Below are 16,148 nucleotides of genomic sequence, written 5' to 3'. Positions count from 1 at the left end.
CGGGAGTGAGGCACTATGCCTTGTTTGAACTATCATTTGAACCCTAGGCATGGAGATGGAAATTGGCTTACGAACACTTGTTGCTCTTGCCCAGGATCCAGGTTTGATTCCCAGCACCCACATGGCAGCTCACAGCCATTTGTAACTCTAGTTCTTAAAGTTCCAATGGCTTCTTCTGCCTCTGCAGCACCAAACATGTACATGGTACATACACACATGCAAACAAAACACTCAAACACATAAAATAATAAATCTGAAAATATATATATTTTAAAAACATAAAAACTCATCAGATATTCCTTCCTTGGAACTCTTTTCCCTCTTATGAGTTTCTCATTCTCCCTTAAAAATAAAATAATTCTTGATCTTAGATCACATAGATATTCTAGAATATATGTATTCTGCATAGTCACTGTCTTTTTTTGTTATTTTTGGGTTTTGTTGTTGTTGTTGTTAAGAGTTATTTGTTCTATATGTGTGAGTATACTGCAGCTATCTTCAGACACACCAGAAGAGGGCATTGGATCCCATTACAGATGGTTACGAGCCACCATGTGGTTGCTGGGAATTGAACTCAGGTCCTCTGGAAGAGCAGCCAGTGCTCTTAACCTCTGAGCCATCTCTCTGGCCCCCATACCTGTAATAGTTTTCATAATTTGCTTTTCTGATCTTCCTTTGTTGAGTTTGCTTGTTTCACTTTACTCATTGATTGGGGCTTTTGGGTATAGGTTTGGGGACCACATGAGGTGTATAGAAGTGCTTGCAAATGTTATGTTCCTAGGAAAATGAGTTCCAAATAGAAGTTACAGGGAGATGTCTGCAGATGAGCCTTTAGTAGAAAGTATGGCTGGATAGAGCAGTCCTAACTGTTTCATTAGAGGAAACATGGAGGAGGGCTTTCTTCAGGGAATGTTTACAGTGACCAGGTCAGGACAGACAGGGTCTGCCTATTTCACCTGTCTATGCCAGGGTGCCCATCATTTGATTGATTGTTTTTCTGTTGAGACCAGGTTTCCTATGCAGGATCTCAGACTGGCATTGAACTTGCCATCCTCAGCCTTCCGCGAGCTGGGATCACAGTCCTGCACCCCCACAGATCAGCACCATAAGGAGAAACAACTGCCTGTTCTCAGTTTGTTCTTTGTTTCCTACAGGAAAAAGGTGAAGCTACAGGGACAGTTTAAAGGTTTGGTGAAAGCTGCCCAGCGGGGATCCCAGGTGGGACACAAACTCCGCAGAAAGGATCGTCGGCCTTGAATCCTTCAGCTCCTGAATGGAGCTGTTCTTTGCTGCAGTCCAGGGCCCCTTTCTAGCTCCCATGATGTTTAACACCGATTCCAGATGTGAGCCTTGCTGAACCTGGACAGAGAATGACTCATTGGAACCAGGGGCTGAAGACTCACTAGAAGCAGGACTCAGTTCCAAGAGAGATGCCCAGGATTTTGGAAACTAATGTCCTTTAGAAACATTGTCAACATCTAGGAGCAGAAACGTGACATTGCTACTACCTCTGAGAAGGCCTTAAGTGGTGCTCTGCTTTCTGCTCAACATGGCCATGAGAGCAGAGTGATGACCGTGGTCTGCATGTGTAAGATCTGCTGTAACCAGGCATAGAATAAATGTGCATGACCATGCATCAACCTGAAAACAAGAGTTTTATCTTTGTCCCTCCAGGGATATGAACAGTGTGACTTGACCCCTTCCTGTCCAACTCCCAGTAATCTGTCTAGCCCATAGCCTTAACCTGTGTCAGGGTAGCTCCCTGTGTCAGAAAGTGGTATTAGGAGGTGGAAGGGGCAGTGAATACTCCATGGCTGGTTACTGGATCACAGGGTGGAGACCATGGCTGACGGCTCTCAGAGCCGCATCTGAAGCTGCCCCTGTTCACAGGCCTCTCTCAGCATCTCTGTCCATTGACTCAGCAGTTACCGAGCCCTTCCTGGCCCCAGCAGTCATCGAAGGAACCAAAACAGAGAAGAGCTCAGCTCGTTTTCTTAGACCTCCCAGGACCACCTGCCCAGGGGTAGCCCAGGCTGCGCCCTCCCACGGCAGTTAGAAATTGAGAAAATGCCCTACAGAGTGCAGGCCATTCCTCCTGATGATGCAATCTGTGTCAAGTAGACACAAACCTGGCCAGCACACCTGTCTAAACTCATTCCATTTTGTAGACTAGCCCTTTGCAGTGCCCCAAGGTCACCTGACCCATCAGCCCAGAAGTAGAGGACCATCCTCTAGTGCATGGAGTAGAGAGTTCTGGCTCCTATCTTTTCTTGTGAGAGGAGACCAGCATATGCCTGGCTGGAACTCATGCTGGCAACCAGGCTGTGCCCAAACTCAGAGGTCCACCTGCCTCTGAGGGCTGAGATTAAAGGTGTGTGATATCACCACTCACCTACAACATACACGTTCATAAGGAGTTTCTGTTTTGGTTTCATTCCTTTGGCACTAATGATGCCTCTAGCAGATTCTTCACTATTCTTGATAGTCTCTCTCAATACTCTTTCTTCCACTTTCCAAGAGGACCCAAGCCCTTTCTGGAGTCAGTGTCTTTCATGCTAGGGCATTTCCACCCATGATCTTGGGCTGAGAACCTGACAGGAACCAGGTTGCCAAGAGGTGGCACTGTTTACATACCTCACAGAAACCTAGAATGGGAGATCAAGCTAGAAAGGTAGCCAGAAGATCGATTTATAAAGGTTACCCAATCATAACCCCCATTATTACCACTCAGCTTCACACTTATCTCAGCCCAGGTCTTTCCTGGCTCCTCCTCTCTCAGGAAATGGAACCATATGTATTCGGAAGCCTCCTGTCAAGGGGGATGGGTCTGAGCCAATCACCCAGAATTGATTCTTTAAAAAGAAGCCTGAAGCTGGCCTGCTTATGGCATCTCGCAAGGAGCTCTGCATCCTTTCAAGGAGGGTTGACCTGGTAAGGTTAATAAGAGTTTTTGAACTCTGTTTTGAGAGGCAGACTTTGAGTTTTGGGCTTTAGTGAAGGGGCATGTATTGGTCTTCTGCCCTAGGAACTCAGGAGCTTGAAAGATATGGAAGGTGGTGCTGTTTTTCTGTCCACAGGGGACATGTAATACAAGACCACAGCAGCATTCCACACACAGGAGTCATCCCACCACAGGGATAGTAGAAAAACTGTAAGCTTCATCCAAGGTCTACATTTAGAAATTAGCTTCTTTGGTTTTTGTTGATGTTGGAATCTGAGTTGTTCCCAGGCTTTCTCTTCTGAATCCATCTTCCCTTCATTTTCATAAACTGAAGGAAAATCTATACCCTCCCGTATTATACTACATACTACCCTAAAGGCAGCTCTTCCATGGGAGTGTGCTTGAGCAATGGGCCTTACAAAGTAATATAGTCAGGAATCGGGTTAGGCGGCCCTTGTTTTCCTCATGATTGTGGCAAAGACTTGGTGGTGACTGTCTTGGTAGTTCACTGCCAGCAGAGAGGCTGCCTTCACTAAGTTAGTAGTTTGTTTTACAGTCTGATCCACTGAGGAAAGGTTAGTTTGGTTAGTACTGTAAGAAAATGTTGATGGTATTCTAGTAGGCCTCTCTTCAGTCTCGAGTCTTTTCCCCCACTGTTTTTCTTGGTTGTGTTCTTTCAAAGAATAATCCAAATTCAAATATATTTTGTACTTCATTATGAAGGAAAGATTCACAGAACATTTGAGAAACAACAAAAAACTAAAAGCCGAGGTTTGAATCTTGAGGAGACTCACGTAACCCTTCAAAAGAAACTGAGGCCCACTTTCTTCTTTAGTGCACTCAGCCTGCTTTTTTTTTGACAGAATATAGTACTTGGTAGTGCTTGGGACAAGGTGGGACAGCACGTGGCAAGCTGGAGCTTTACTCTGCAGCTATATCCCTATCCCTGATACTTGGTTTTGTTGTTTGTTTGTTTGTTTGTTTGTTTGAGACAAGCCCTCATTGTAACCCTGGCAGGATGTCCTTGAATTCATGGAGATCTGCCTGCCTCTACCAATCTAAACCCTGGGATTGCAGGTATGCAGAACCACGCCTGGCTGCTTTATTATTTTGAAGACAGTCTCATTATGTAAGCCTAAACCAGCCTCAAACTCACAATCCTCCTGTCTCAGGCACTTGAATCCTGGGACAGCAAGCAGTCAAAGCACTACTTCTAGCTAAAACAAGTTTTTGCTTTGTTCCTTTTAAAATTATTTGGCTTTTTTTGTGTCTGAGTGTTTTGCATATGTGTCTGTGTACAGTGTATGTGACCTGTGCCTGTGGAGGTCAGAGGAAGTGAAGTTACAGATGGCTGTGAGTCACTGTGGATGCTGGGAACTGAACCTGAGTCCTCTGTAAGAGCAACAAGTGCTCTTAACCTCTGAGCCATCTCTCTAAATCCAAAGAAACCATTTTTAAATATAAGCATTTATTATACATTTGCACTTGACTTATAACAAGGTTTTCACCCTACCTGAGTAAATATTTCAGAAATATTTCAGTGGCCCAGTTTAGAACATCTGCCCAGTGGACAAGGCTCAGTTTATTTATAAAGGCTTTTGGAGCCCTTATTAAGGATGCTGCTCTTTGCTTACGCAGGAATTTAAAGTCACCACTTGATGCTAGATTGTGCGTAATATTTAGAAAATGACATGATGAATGTTCTTTGTTCTATTTTTGATATACATTATTATGATCGGATAGATGACTGTACTCTAGAAAATAACCCTGATTTGGGACAATGTAAGCTGGTTTGCCGTTTCCTGAAATTATGCTTAATGTAGCTACTGTCATTAGACACACTTATGAAGCTGTTAGCTGACAGCAAGTCACTGAAGGCCGAGGCTGCACGGCAGAAGGTTGCTTCCTCCCACCCCATCCCACTGATTGTCATGGAAATGCTCAGCGGGTCCTCTAAAAGAACAAGTATTCTTAACCTCTACCACAGCCCCAGCCCGTTTGCTTTGTTGAGAAAGTCTCATTATGTAATGGTGGCTGGCCGGAATAAATGGCCCAGGCTGGCTTGAACTCATAGGGGTCTTCCTGCTTCTGTTTCTCTGAGGGCTGGGATTAAAATCACCATACTCAGCAGTGGGTTGTTTTGTTTTTTCTTTTCCAAAGGGTCTCTGTAGCCCAGGCTGGCCTTGAACTTGGTGTATACCCAAGGATGACCTGAAATTTGTAATCCTCTTGTGGGGATTATAGCCATTCTATGAGGTGTTGGGTATCAAAACCCAGGGTTTTGTTCATGCTAAACAAGTTCTGTCAGCTGAGCCTGCCCAGCCCTCTAGAACAGAGTTCAAGGCTGGTCTGGGGTCAGTCACCAGTGAAGTCAGGAGCGTACAGTGTGATGGTTTGAGTAAGAATGGACCCATAGGCTCATAGATTTAGGGAATGGTACTACTTGAATGATTAGGAGGTGTGGCTTTGTTGGAGAAAGTGTGTCATTAGTGGGTAGGCTTTGAGGTTTCAAAAGCTCAAGTGTCTCTCTTCTCCTGCCAATTGGTCTGGATGTAGAACTCTCAGCTTCTCCAGCACCATGTCTGCCTGCCGTGCTTCCTACTGTGATGATAATGGACAAAACCTCTGAAACTATAAGCCAGCCCTAATTATATGCTTTCTTTTATAAGAATTCCCTTTGTCATGGTTGTCTCTTCACAGCAACAGAACCGTTACTAAGATCTAAGGTTGAGCATGATGGTACATGCCTTTAACCCCGGCACTCTGGAGGCAGAGGCAGGCAGACTTCTGTGACTTTGAAGTAAGCGTGAGATGAATAATGGGACCAGTCATTCCCACCCCACCCCTCCCCGAAATAATAAAATCAAATTAGAACTGTAGCCTGGTGTTGTGGTCTCACACCGGAGCTGGGTTTGTGTTGTCAGCTCAGTAAATCTCAACTCCATTAAACAAGTTCAAGAAAAAATCTGGGCTCAGGAATAAGCCGAGTCAAAAGTGTAATTTCTTTTCTGTCTTTTTTGGTTTTTGAAAATGGGTTTCTCTTTGTAGCCCTAGCTGTCCTGGAATTCATTCTGTTTTTGGTTTTTGTTTTTTCTTGGTTTTTCGAGACAGGGTTTCTCTTTGTAGCCCTGGCTGTCCTGGAACTCACTCTGTAGACCAGGCAGGCCTTGAATTCAGAGTCATCTGCCTGCCTCTGTTTCCCAAGTGCTGGGATTAAAGGCGTGCGCCACCACACTCAGAAAGATGTATTTTATTAGTTTGTAATGAGAAACATAATGATCCAATGATTAGCCAGGACATGCTTTCTTTTGCATTAAGTCAAAAACCAGTGGTTAAAGCAGCTAAGACACAGAGAGGGGATCCCATAAATGACAGGTTGGTAGTGTTGTCCTTGTAGTGGGACATGCCTTCCGATTGTGGCCTATTCCTTCACCCCAGCAGCCTGTTGGAGCCCAACACCCACGGCAAGTGAGCAGGAAAGATCATTTTCTCCTGTGTGAACCAGACTGAGTCTGTTCCCTGCTGCAGCAAAGTGTTTCTGAGATTTTAATTAGGCCCGGGCTCCTTCACACATGGCATCCCTGGATCAGATTTCTAAACCCAGCTTTTCTGGCTCTTACAAAGGAGAGAGTCAGCTGCTTCTAGGGCCTGGTGTGGACAAGTGATCCTTCATCCTGTAGGGTAATGTCCAAAGGGCAGCTTGGTTTTTTTCTATTTTTGTGCTGTCACTCTGAAGACCTACAGGTACCCTCTAGACCTTATTGTTGAAAATCACAATTCCAAAAAGCATGGGAAGCCCAGCCACCAGGCAAATGGATTTGTGACTGGATCCAGGAGCGGCCTGTGCGTCTCTGCAGCTCCTGTGCAGGTTGTGTGTGCCTTGGGAGCCTGGATTTTAACCAGAACTCCTATTACAGTAGAGCTCTTGGACCTGAGGCCACGGAGCAAATGAGCTCGTAGAATGACAAGAGATAGTTATCATCCCGAGCAGAGCTTATACACAGTGTATACTGATTGCGTCACAGTACAATAATTCTTATCTAAACATGCCCTCTTAATCATCCCAACTGCAAGTACTGCCCCTTACAGGGAGGTGGGGCACACCCAAAGTATACACCATAATCAGCAAGTGGTGACTCTGACATGTGGCATTCTGAAGACAATTCCCTGCCAAGATGAGGGCTGTCACATGGGCCACGTGTTCCTTTTCTTAGCACTTCACACAGAGCCCGGATGTACAACTAGACCTACCTGATCACTGGGGCTGGATCTGAAATTCCTACATGGGGGCCATCAGCAGCAGTTGCAGCCCAGGCTGGTACAGCTTTTACCTGCATTCTGATTGTGGTTTCGGATTCCTACCTAGCAGTTTACTTAAGCTCCATCCTTCTCGAATGCTACCTCCCACCACCAAAGTCTGGGTGGACTCATGGCTTGAGGACTTATGGGGCCAGGCATGGGAAGTTCAATTCATATCCCCACAACCTGCTATACTCAGCCCTGGAGAGGATGTGGTAGCACCAAGAGGTTGAGCTGTGAATTTGCAGATGCCATGTTAGGTTGCCACACCAGTATCTGTTCTTCCCCGTTCTTACCCTGGGAGCTCTTTACTCTCCAAATGCAGCTCTAGCACAAGAACCAAGTACAGAACTGGTCTAGGTGAGGAGGTGGGGCTGCCTTGGCTGAGGTGAAGGGCAGGGCACGACTGAGTGTTCCTTTCCCTTCTACCTTCTGGGAGGCAAACCTGCAGGTCCGTCTTCATTTTATTTTTCTTTCACATTCTTTTTGTCCCTCTCCATCTCCCTACTTCCATAGATACTTCTGCACTTGTTCAGAGTGAAGCACTTCCAACAAAAGTTTGGAGGCAGTGGGGCACAGTGGTAAGCTATGCAGGCGGGATCCCTGCTGTCAGAAAGTTGAGGAGGTTGGGGCTGAAGAGATGGCTCAGTGATTGAGAGCACTGGAGGTCTAGAGTTCAATTCCCAGCACCCACACGATAACTCACAACTATCTAACTTGTCTCATGGGCTTTGATGCCTCTTTTGATGTGCAGACGTACATGCAAACAAAACACCCAAATACATACATAAATAAATCTTTTTTTTTGAAAGCAGTTGAGATGGAGGTAGATCAAAAAACAGAAACAAGGCCGGGCGGTGGTGGCGCACGCCTTTAATCCCAGCACTTGGGAGGCAGAGGCAGGCGGATTTCTGAGTTCGAGGCCAGCCTGGTCTACAGAGTGAGTTCCAGGACAGCCAGAGCTACACAGAAAAACCCTGTCTCAAAAAACAAACAAACAAACAAACAAAAAAAACAAAAAAACAACGAAAAGGGCTGGAGGGATGGCTCAGTGGTTTAGGGCACTTGTTGCACTTGCAGAGGACCTGGGTTCAAGTCCCACTACCCACATAACCATCCATAATTCTAATTCTTTGGTATCCAACACCTACTTACGGCCTGGCATGCACATGGTGCACAGACATACAGATAGAAATACAGGTGAAAGACTCACATACATATAAAATAAATCTAAGGAAAAGAGAGAAAGATATGGGGCAGGGAGGTGTTTCCCAGCAGTGGCTCCTTCTCCAGAGGACTTGTACTTGATTCTCAGCATCCCACATGGCAACCTGCAGCCATCTGTAATGCCAGCTGCCCTCTGGCCTCTTAGAGCATCAGGTACCAAGATGCTACATAGACATCTACGCAGCTAAAATATCCATATGCATAAAATAATGTATACAAACTAAACAGTACACATGATTGGAAAGGTGCTGTGGAGGACGGCATGGATGCTTTGAGGGGACTGACTCAGTGTGAGGCTGGGGTAAGAGGGCCTCCTGAGGGCTGAGAGTGTCTAGTGTTCCCAGGGGTCCAAGCGTGACCATGGCTAACCTGTAGACCTATCTCTAAGCCTTTTGCTCTCAGGCTCACTGTTGGTGTGATCTGGGAGTAGACAGTTCTTCTGCTTTGGGGTCATGTGGCTACAGGTAAAGTTGGAGAGAAAAAAAATGGCCTAGACTGAAGAATAGCATATGACCCCTTGAAGCAGAAGTTTGGCCTTTTCCAGTAACTGATTGGAGGTCAGGATTGCCCAACCAAAGGAAGGGGGGTGGAGGGTGGTCACTTCCGGTGAGGGCCATCTCATTGTTCTATCTCCTTATCCTATTCCAGACCATCATCCCTGCAATAGCCGATAATCTTTCTTGGTTTGTTGAGACAGGGTTTCTCTGTATGGCCCTGGCTGTCTTGGAACTCACTCTGTAGACCAGGCTGGCTTCAAACTCAGAAATCCACCTGCCTCTGCCTCTCAAGTGCTTGGATTAAAGACAGGTGCCATCATTGCCAGGCAGTCATTGATCTTTCAAAAAAAAAAAAAAAGTTGGGCTGGTGAAATAGCTCAGTGGTTAAGAGCACTGACTGCTCTTCCAGGGGTCATGAGTTCAAATCCCAGCAACCACATGGTGGCTCACAACCATCCGTAATGAGATCTGATGCCTTCTAAGGGGGTGTCTGAAGACAGCTACAGTATGCTTACATATAATAAATGAATAAAAACTTTAAAAAAAAAAAAAAAGTTAATAAATCGGATCGTGTACCCTCTCCCAGTTAAAGTTGAGAGAATCCTGGAATCCTGTGAGAACTGACACCAGCAGCTTCTGGGTGCAACTGTCTGGAGACTCAAGGCTAGGGGAGGAGCTATCAAAATCGGGGCAAGGGTGGGAGAGAGAAAGACTGGAATATCAATACGTGATAGAGTCATCACCTCTAAGCCTTGAAGTTAGGGTGCCCCAAAATGAGAACTAGAAGAGGAACAACTACTGAGGCAGAAAAGCCAGGGCTCTGAAGAGATGGTTCAGTGGTTAAGGGTGAGCACCATTCTTTTAAAGGATTCTAATTTCGTTCTCAGCACCTACATTGGGCAGTTTACAACCTTCTGTAACTTTAGTTACAGGGGAGTCAACATCTCTGGTCTCCACAGACAGACACCCCCACCCACATACTATAAAGTTTTTATATTTTATATGATAAAAATATTATAAAATTATGAACATAATGGTGGGCATGGTGACCCACATCTTTAATTCCAGCAGAGGCAAGTGGATATGAGGCCAGCCTGGTCTACAAAACCAGTTCCAGGATAGCCATGGCTGTTGCATAGAGAAACCTTGTCTCTAAACACAAAACAATAATAATAATGATAATAAAATATAAGCTGGGTATAGTAGCACACACCTTTAATCCCAGCACTCAGGAGGCAGAGGCAGGTGGTTTTCTGAGTTGGAGGCCAGTCTGGTCTACAGAGTGAGTTCCAGGAGAGCCAGGGCTGCACAGAGAAACCCTGTCTTGGAAAAAAAAAAATGAAAAAACCAAAATAAACAAACCTTTTATTTAGAGAGAGGGGGGGGGAGATATTGATCAGCCAGGAGAGCATAGTACCCTGGTCTCTTAGGGTTTTACTGCTGTGAACAGATACCATGACCAAGGCAATTCTTATAAAGGACAACATTTAATTGGGGCTGGCTTACAGGTTCAGAGGTTCAAGGCAGAAATATGGCAGTATCCAGGCAGGCATGGTACAGGAGGAGCTGAGGGTTCTACATCTTCATCTGAAGGCTGGTAGTGGACGACTGACTTTGAGGCAGCTAGGATGAGGGTCTTAAAGCCCACACCCACAGTGACACACCTACTCCAACAAGGCCACACCTACTCCAACAAGGCCACACCTACTCCAACAGGGCCACACCTCCTAATAGTGCCACTCCCTGGGCCGAGTATATACAAACCAGAACACCTGGAGGCTAAGTGAAGGTTACATTAAGAGAAGGATGTCAGGAGCCTGCTAGAGGTCAGAAAGATGGGGTATAAAAAATAAGGGAAATCTGTGTACATAGCACTTCAGGCTAAACTGACTAAAAGGAAGCAGAAGGAAAGAGATAAACACTTAAAAAGCTTAATGTTGAGCATGTGGCTCAGTAGTAAAACTGTTGCCTAGGAGACACAAGGCTCTGGGTCACAGAGGTCAGAAGAAGGCATAAGATACCCTGGAACTAGAGTTACAGAGGGTTGTGAGCCATACCATTTGGGTGCTGGGAATGGTACCTCGGTCCTCTGCAAGAGCAGCCAGGGCTGTTAATTACTAAGCCAACTCTCCAGCCCTCTATTCATTTTTTTATAAAAGTGTGTGTGTGTGACAGTGTGACAGTATGGTGCAGGTGCCCATGGAAGCCAGTGACATCAGATCTCTCTGGGAATCAGGAGTTACGGGTAGTTTTGAGCTGCCCAATGTGGGCACAAGAAATCAAACTTGGGTCCTCTTCAAGAGCAGTACACTCACTGAACTGCTGAGCCATCTCTCCAGCCTTAGAAACACTAAAAACAGTAAAAACCGAACAGGATAGCGAGGTACTATCTGAGGGATGCCGAGATGCAAACAGATGAGCCCCACAGAAACAGACCCTTGGCCTGAGTAGCAATACCATATAGGCAGTATCAGATCTGAGACTCAAAGTACACATGGTGGCTTTTCCAGGCCAAGGGTCATCTTGTGTACCGCAGAGACAAAGATTTGCTGTGGAGGATAACAGCAGCATTCTGGCTCCCAAGTTAAAAATAAACTATTAAATATCCACATGAGAGTCTAGTTAAAAACAGTGACCCGTAGCTGGATGTGATGGTGCGTGCTTTTAATCCTAGTTTATTAAAGTAAAATATCTTTAAACTCTGGAGGCCGAGGCCAGCAGATCTCTTGTGTTTGAGGCCAGCTTGGTCTACATAGCGAGTTCCAGGACAGCCTGAGCTATGTCCTGTCTCAAAGACCCCTAACTAAATGGGGAGGGGTATGTGTGGGTGTCCAGTTCATAGAGTGCTTGCCTAACAAAAAGCCTTGCGTTCAGTCCCCAGCACTGTAGACCAGACCCACAATCCTAGTACTCTGCAGGTAGAGCCAGGAGGATCAGAAAGCTAAGGTCATCCTTGCTACATAGTGAGTTTGAGGTTGGCCTGACATATATGAGATCCTCTCTCAAAAGAAAATAAATAAATTTACATATGTAAAAGCAAAAGGGAGGCGAACTATTGAAAAATAATGTTATCTAATCTGATCTACCCATTATGTAGCATAATATTATACATTCAGTAGATTTTGGTCCTGTCTATGAAATCCAGTATATATTTGTCTTATGTTGCATGCAAAGCCAAAAAAACAACAACAACAAAAAAACAGTCTTACGAGCCGGGCAGTGATGGCGCACGCCTTTAATCCCAGCACTTGGGAGGCAGAGGCAGGCAGATTTCTGAGTTCGAGGCCAGCCTGGTCTACAGAGTGAGTTCCAGGACAGCCAGGGCTATACAGAGAAACCCTGTCTCAAAAACAAAACAAAACAAAACCTAACAACAACAAAAAAAACTAACAAAAAAACAAAAAAGCAGTCTATGCTATCCCTGGCTACTCTCTGGCCACGGCGGTCTCTCCATTTCCATGGCTACCTCCACGCAGTGGCTTGCCCAAATTTCTGAGGTTCGATTGCAGTTGAACGGCCAAATCCCTGTAGATAGCTGCTGCCAAACTGATCAGTCCTCCCAAATTTCTGCAGCTAGCTGGGGGCACACTCTGGCAAACCCATGCTCTGCCACAGTTACCTTTCCCCTGGAGCTCAGTTAAGTCACAGTGAAATGGAAAACACCAGACAATCTTAGTTTAGAATCAACAGATAACATAACCTCTGGGCTCAGAATCTAGCATCCTAATCTCACCAACTATTCTGTTAGAAATCTTCTGGGGGTGGATTCCACCACTAGATCTAACAGTACTCAGCCTACATTTTTCGTGCTTTCACTCCCTCTGTCAAAAAGGAAGTTCTGCCGGGCGGTGGTGGCGCACGCCTTTAATCCCAGCACTTGGGAGGCAGAGGCAGGCGGATTTCTGAGTTCGAGAGTTCGAGGCTAGCCTGGTCTACAGAGTGAGTTCCAGGACAGCCAGGGCTACACAGAGAAACCCTGTCTCAAAAAACCAAAAAAAAAAAAAAAAAAAAAAAAAAGGAAGTTCCTTTCACCTGCCTGGATTCCCACTTCATCTCTCAGACCTGGAACACCAGCCTTCTCCTTGCCCAGTGACTGGCTTCTTGTCATCTTTATTACCCAATCAATCAATTAGGGAAAAATTCTACTACAGTTTCATATAACTTGTTTATTTTTATGTACATTGGTGTTTTGCCTGTATCTATGTCTGTGTGAGGGTGCTGGGCCCCCTGGAACTGGAGTTACAGACAATTGTGAGCTGCCATGTGTGTACTGGGAGTTGAACCCAGGACTTCTGGAAGAACAGCCAGTGCTCTCAACTGCTGAGCCATCTCTCCAGCACCCTCAGTTTACATTTAAATTTAATGTGTTATCTCAATTCAGATGAGCTGTGTTTCAAATGCTCAACAATGCTTAGGGATGAAGGCTTACAAACGGACATCTTATCTCTTGCCTCTTCCTTTATTGAAGCACTGAATTCCCTTTAAACAAGAGTTAAGTTTTATTATGTATGATGTATACATGCCATAAAAGTCACTTACTGGATGTGCTTCTGCAGCTTTTAGTGTAATCACTACCAGCTGCAGTTAAAGAACACTGTGAGCATCCCAGAAAGGTTTCTTCGTGTCTGCTTTGTTTTCATTTTGAAACAGGCCTCACTGTGCAGCCTGTGCTAGCCTCAAGGCCTCACCATGTAGCCTGTGCTAGCCAAGCTTTCCATTTTAGCCTTTTGGATGCTAGGATTACAAGCATGCATTACCATACCTGGCTGGCCATTTATTTTCTCACACTGCTGAATAATACTCCATTGTATATGCACACACACAAACACGTTTTGTTTATCCACCCACTGTTTGAAGGATATTTGGATTGTTTTCAGCTTCAAAATTCTGACTAATACTGCTGTGAACATTCATGTGCCCGTCTGTGTGGACAGGTTTCTAGTTCCTTTGGGTCGTACCTTGAAAGTAGATTCATTGGGTCACATGGGGAGTTTATAGCAGTAGAGAATCTGCTACCGTTTCTGAAACTAGAAGCATCATTTCATGTGCCCTCTGAGGATGGGTAAGGCTTCCAGCTCTCTCTACCTTCTTGAAAGCAGTTGTTATTTTCTGCATTGTATATCTTGTTTTATGTGTATGAATGTTTTGCCTGTCTGTGCACATGTGTACCCAATGCCCTTGGAGGTCAGAAGAGGGCACCAGATTCCCTGGGACTGGAGTGAGACAGTTGTGAGCTGCCTTGTGGGTGGCTGGGGATTGAACCAGGGTCCTCGAGAAGAGCAGCCAATGCTCTTATACTCAGCCATCTTTGTAGCCCCATTTATCTGTGTGTGAGTGTACAATATCGCATGTGTGGATGTCAGAGTCCTCTCCTTCTGTCATTTGGGCCCTGGGGATTGAACGGAGGTTGTCAGGCTTGTCTGCAATCACTCTTACCTGCTGACCTATCGAGCTGGCCGTTAGATGGCAGTTGCTATGTGTCGCTTTCAGTGTGCCCTCAAAACTGAAGAACAGCCTTGCACGGGTTGGAAAAAGGCAATGAGATCGTTTCCTGTCTGCAAATAGACTGTGGCTCCAAATATGAATAAAGATAGGAACCAAATGCCAGACACACCGTGTCATGTTGGGTTGGTTGGTTATTTTGTTGAGACAAGGTTTCCCTGTGGTAGGCACTTAAACCATGCAGGGTGACCTTTGTCTTTTTTCACTGACACTCATGTTATAGCATGTGTCAGTATGTTGCTCTTTATAATTTTTCTGTGTCTTTCATGTATACATACATCTGTATGTACAGGTATATACCCAGGCATGCATGCATGTGTGGAAACCAGAAGACATACTGGGTATGTTCCTCATCCATTTTCACCTTATCTTTTTAAGACAGGATCACTCAGCAAACCCAGAGCACACTGACTGGCCAGAGAACTCTTTGGGATCCACCTCTGTCTGCCTTCCCATATAGGGTGTGCATGACTACGCTTTTAAGAGGATGGAGGGATCTGAGAACTCAGGTCCTTAATGCTTGCATGGGCAAGCACTTTATTCACAGAGCTGTCCCCAAGCCCTTTTAGTTCCTTTTAACCTCATTCGTAGCATGAGTTTTTGTTTAAAAAAAAAAAAAGCTCTAGATTGAATCTCTAAGCAGGAGTAGAGCCGTTCCTGCTTCCTTCATTTTCCACGTACATCAGTTTATCCACTCATCTACCGATGGGCCCTCGGCAGCACTGCCTTTTCGCACACCAGCATCCCTACAAGTAGTGCTGCTCCTTAGGGTATAACTCCACGCTAGTACTATCTGGCAGCCTTCCAGAATATAGCATCCTCTATCTTACAGATTGGCAATCGGAGGCACAAAAGGACCCGAAGTGACCTCATCCAGTGGGACTGCCCATGGCTCTAGCTGGTGTCTCTGGAGACAGGTATGTAAAACTGAGCCGCCGCTGCCGACGACACCACCACCACCCCCGTGAGGTAGGCAAACTCACTGGGGAGGCCTTCTATGTGGCCTGAATGAATGCTGAAGCCCCACAGTCTGGTATTCCTCCCAGGATGTTTCTGAATGCTTGCAATGTCTCTTTCTAGGCTGGTAGCCAGGGTGCTGGGCACACGGCTCTCACTGCCTTCCCCTTTGGATACCTTCTCATTACTTTTTAATTGCATCTGGGTCTTTCTCACATCTTGGATTTTGCTTCCTAACCCAGGGTATTCCTTTCCACCTCCCACTGGCCCAGCACAGCACTTCGGTTTCCAAGCTCTCCAGAGAAGTGCCCTGAGAAAATGGAGCAGGGCTCCCCGAAAGGCATTCATCTCAGTAATGAACAGTCTAACGTCCCTGCATCCCAGCATATTCACATAGCAATCTCTACACAAAAGCAACATTACAAAGCAAAGGCTTCCCCACCCTCACTTTCTTTCTTCTTTTTTAAAATGCCACCTCTCGGCTCCGTTTCCTACAGTAGTAAGAACACTGTTGGAATTATTCTGACAGGAAGACAAAACAACTTCCAGGGATGCTGGGTTAGAAACAATAGCTTTGCCAGACCCATTAATGTTTAAAGTCAATGGAGCATAAAACTGCTTTTCTCTACTTACAGCCGGCATCATCTTACAGAGTGGAGGGGGTGAGGGGGAAATTGCCGTTTTAACTCTGCTGAAATCCATAAGCCCTCTCGTAATTTTCATCC

The 16,148-nt window shown here is 45.5% G+C and overlaps 1 protein-coding gene across 2 annotated transcripts in view; it reads left to right on the top strand.

The window, feature by feature from the left end:
- Positions 1 to 1,648, top strand: part of Rrp12 (ribosomal RNA processing 12 homolog) — a 31,290-nt gene extending 29,642 nt beyond the window's left edge. For both annotated transcript variants that reach the window (XM_028774191.1, XM_028774188.1), the window contains one exon: positions 1,155 to 1,648. In XM_028774191.1, coding sequence (XP_028630024.1) covers positions 1,155 to 1,257 — 103 coding nt within the window. In that variant the 3' untranslated portion in view covers positions 1,258 to 1,648. The remainder of the gene's footprint in view (positions 1 to 1,154) is intronic.
- The last annotated feature ends 14,500 nt before the right edge of the window (positions 1,649 to 16,148 follow it).

This window comes from Grammomys surdaster, unplaced genomic scaffold (genome assembly GCF_004785775.1).
Source record: "Grammomys surdaster isolate TR1022 unplaced genomic scaffold, NIH_TR_1.0 66, whole genome shotgun sequence".
Taxonomy (NCBI): domain Eukaryota; kingdom Metazoa; phylum Chordata; class Mammalia; order Rodentia; family Muridae; genus Grammomys; species Grammomys surdaster.
The sequence above is the reverse complement of the archived record's forward strand: the minus strand, read 5'-3'. Positions and strand labels throughout refer to the sequence as shown.